Source organism: Trypanosoma cruzi, genomic scaffold (genome assembly GCF_000209065.1).
Source record: "Trypanosoma cruzi strain CL Brener 1047053516743 genomic scaffold, whole genome shotgun sequence".
Lineage (NCBI taxonomy): Eukaryota > Euglenozoa > Kinetoplastea > Trypanosomatida > Trypanosomatidae > Trypanosoma > Trypanosoma cruzi.
Genome location: NW_001849432.1, coordinates 3,644 through 6,991, shown reverse-complemented (window position 1 = coordinate 6,991; position 3,348 = coordinate 3,644). Strand labels below are relative to the sequence as shown.

The 3,348-nt window shown below is 54.5% G+C and overlaps 1 protein-coding gene and 1 pseudogene across 1 annotated transcript, besides 2 other annotated features; one reads left to right on the top strand and one right to left on the bottom strand.

Moving 5' to 3' along the window:
• Positions 1 to 3,348: part of a sequence feature (areas not merged during assembly with more than two copies in the genome that could not be assigned to a particular haplotype) that runs on past the window's edge.
• Positions 57 to 1,484, top strand: Tc00.1047053506805.20 (uncharacterized protein; the record flags this gene model as incomplete). The annotated part of the gene is made up of 1 exon (XM_799225.1): positions 57 to 1,484. One exon carries the CDS (start codon positions 57 to 59, stop codon positions 1,482 to 1,484), a length of 1,428 nt encoding a protein of 475 aa, XP_804318.1.
• Positions 2,231 to 2,290: a sequence feature (AT_rich).
• Positions 2,521 to 3,033, bottom strand: Tc00.1047053506805.10 (annotated as a pseudogene).

Below are 3,348 nucleotides of genomic sequence, written 5' to 3'. Positions count from 1 at the left end.
GTTCCGAACAAAGGCGAACTCAGGCTTCGTCTCGTAAATGTTGGTCGCCGTGTTGGATGCGGGACTCGGATCGACGGTGTTGGGAGCGTCAGCCGCCGCAGACTGTCGCCAATCCTCGTTCTGACGTGACGGCTCAGCATTCACTGGCGGCGCAGTTGTCCCACCAGATTTTGTGTCATCCTTCCCTTCACGGGGCGGCGGCAACTGACGGATACCTGTCCGGTCAGCATCGCCGCTCCGTGCAGGCGGATGGATGGTTCCATCGGGAAAAATTGACGCCACCACAATTCATAAGGGCCGGCGCATTTATGTGTCGTCACATTCATCGTGAAGGCAACGGTGGCCCCTTCCTATTCCATTGCACAGCCGGCAGCACAGTTGCGACATGTGTGCACCGCACTGGCCACATGGCACACAGCACCCAGCTCACCATTCCTGCCATGCATGCGCACACCAAAGCCACTGAAAGTGTAATTCTCATACTGAGCCTCAGCACTGGCTGCGAAACACTTCTTCCACGCCCACACACATCCACACGCGATAGCTCAGGCTGCCGTCACTCGGAGCACACGACACATCCACCGGCACTACCACCGCATCCGCATCATCAGATACATGTCCAGCACTCCCAGCAGCCGTCACGCACACAGAATTGCAGCAATACAAGGGCGCAAGGACCAACACGGCGCACACCACACGAAGCCGCACCGTCACCATCGTCATCATCGCAGTTACCATCACCCGTAGAGGAGTTGCTGGACTCAGTGAACCGATACGTGAGCCAGAAGGAAAAGGAATGGAACAGGAGGGAGAGGGACGGAACGCAGCGGATACAGCGAGAGGGCAGCAGGCCCAGCCGCACAGTTCACACACCACGAGACGGCATCCACGCAAGGAAGGCACACAACGTCAGCAGCCACCCACCATGCAGGAGGAGAAGACATCCACCACCATTTCCCCCAGCTCATCGCTACAGCCCCAGGGAAATGGCCAAAACACCGCGGCCACCACACAACGCACACGGAGCAAGCACCCACCACACCAGCCACAAGCGGTGCATCACACCCGCAGGAAAAGTGACTCAGGGTGCGCACTCCCTCTCCTCCCCTCTCCTCATGGCCACGGAAGAGGACAACAGCCGCCACACGCAACTGCCAGCATGCACTACAAAAGGAGCATTCAAATCCACTGCAACGTGCATCTTGTGTGTGCCTGCAGAAACACAAAGCAAAGAAGTAGAAAAGAGGGAGCAGAGTGTGTGGAGGGACGTACAAAATAAAATTGTGCAGCAGAGGTGCGTGGCAGAAACAAGAAGAAGACCGCTCAAACTCATGACTGCACTGCAGCCCAAGAAGCGGCAATCCACACAAGATTTATTTTTAAAACAAAAAAAAAACGTTCCCCTTCGTCTTATACAAACCCCATCACACAAAATAATTATAAATAAAAAGAAATCGTCCATTACTGTTCCACACAAATTTTAAAATAAGAAAAAAATCGCCTGGCTGCCGTGTGGCCACACCAAGCTGTCCGTATATATTTTGCCCGGAGAAGAAAATTAAAAAGATGGTTGCGTGTGCTTCAACCGTCCGACCCTCCATGTGTCCGCACATCGTTTGTATTTCATGGGGTCATCTGCGTGTTGCTGCTCCCCTCAGCCCTCTCATCGGCGTGTGAGTGCGGCCCGCAGAGCACAGTCACTCGTGTGTGTGGGGACTGAGAGAAGCACGCAGAAACGACGGGAGTCGCGTCACTCCGTCGGGAGAGTGAGCGCAGCAAAATAAAAAAAAATCATCAGGAGGGAGAGAAATGCTGACGGGACTGCCAGCGCGTGAAATGAACACGAAAAGCAAAAAACACGGCGGCAGGGTGTGGCTGTGTGTGTGGCGCTGCGGGTGTCTGCCAGCCCTGGCCGCAAGAAAACAAAGCAAGAGGGAAAGAAATGTGTGCTCCGTCCCACAGGCCCTCGTCGCACGCCCACACGTCACCCCTCCCTCAGCGCGCCGTTCGTCGCGGCACCTCCTCATGCGTGCAGCAGGCGAGGCGCACAGGGCCGTCGTCATGAGCGTGTCGGTGGGTGTGCGAGTGGAGCAGTTGGGCGGAAACACACGGCACCCCTCACAGGAGGAGTGCGGAAGAAACAATTAAAGAGGGAAGAGTAGAAAAGAAAACGCGTCCACTCTCATTGCCCCCAAAAGCAAAAAAGCAAAGAAGGATTGAGAATGGCGAGATTAAAAAATAAATAAAACAAAACATTTTAATGAAAACAAAAAAAAAGAATTTAAAAAAACTCACGGTGCTCCGCCCATGCAGCCATGCAGGACGGCAGCGGTGCATGTGGTGCAAAAGAGAGCACCAACGGGCCTGCATGGGTGTGCATGCATATATACAATGGGCACATTATTGTGTGTGCCTCGTGGAGTGAGGTGAGGGCGAGAGTCCATGCAAGGGGACACACACACAGAGAGAGTGAGAGAAGGAAGAGTGTGTGTGCAGGCGGTGCACGGCTCTCTCACACTCTCACGCGGTCACCACCGCAGCAGCAGCCGCACACGCAACAACAACAAGAAGCAAAAGAGGGGAGGTGGTGTGGGAGGCCGCGGTGCTGCCGTCACTGTCGACAGGCTTCGTCTTATCACCTGTTTTGGCGTTTGTGGTTGGCGCTGTTGTGGATCCTGCACTCTGAGAGACCGTATCGTATTTGTTGGCTGATGCAGCTTCACCATCGGAAGTCGTTTCGGGTGGTGTGGCGCCTTCAGTGGAGAGTCGGCTCGGATGATTGGTGGTTGGAGTGCCTTCTGTACCAGCATCAGACCGCAGGGCCGCGGTACTACTTTCACTGTTACCTTTCTTTGTCGCATCACTCATTTCTTCAACTGTCGTGACTGTTAATCGTGAATTTTCCCCTCCACCCGTTGAAGCGACAGCTTTCATGCCAGTGTCCTTCTTCGCTTGAATACCCCCTACCACAGGCTGTTGAGAATTCTTCGTGCCATTGCCGTTTTTTTTTTTTCTACTCTTACCAGCGCGTCTAGCTATACAATGCCATCTGAGTGCCGAAGAGGTGGTCGAGCAACGACAAAAGTTTCCTGCTATGAAGCAACTGCCATTGAGAGAACTTTCCGAGGCGAAGGTCCTGTTCAATGCCCAGCCGTTGGCGCACAGCCAAGGTGCCTGGACATTCTAGAAGCAGATGGTGCAAGGTTTCCTGCGGGCCAATTGGCGTGCTTGTGGAAGCTGGCTGATCCTGCGGCAGCAGAGATCACCTCCTGGCACTGCTGTTTCGATGCCGTGTGGCGTCTGGGTTGTGTGCGCAGCGACTTCTGTGCTGTGCGGTGCTTCTCCGTG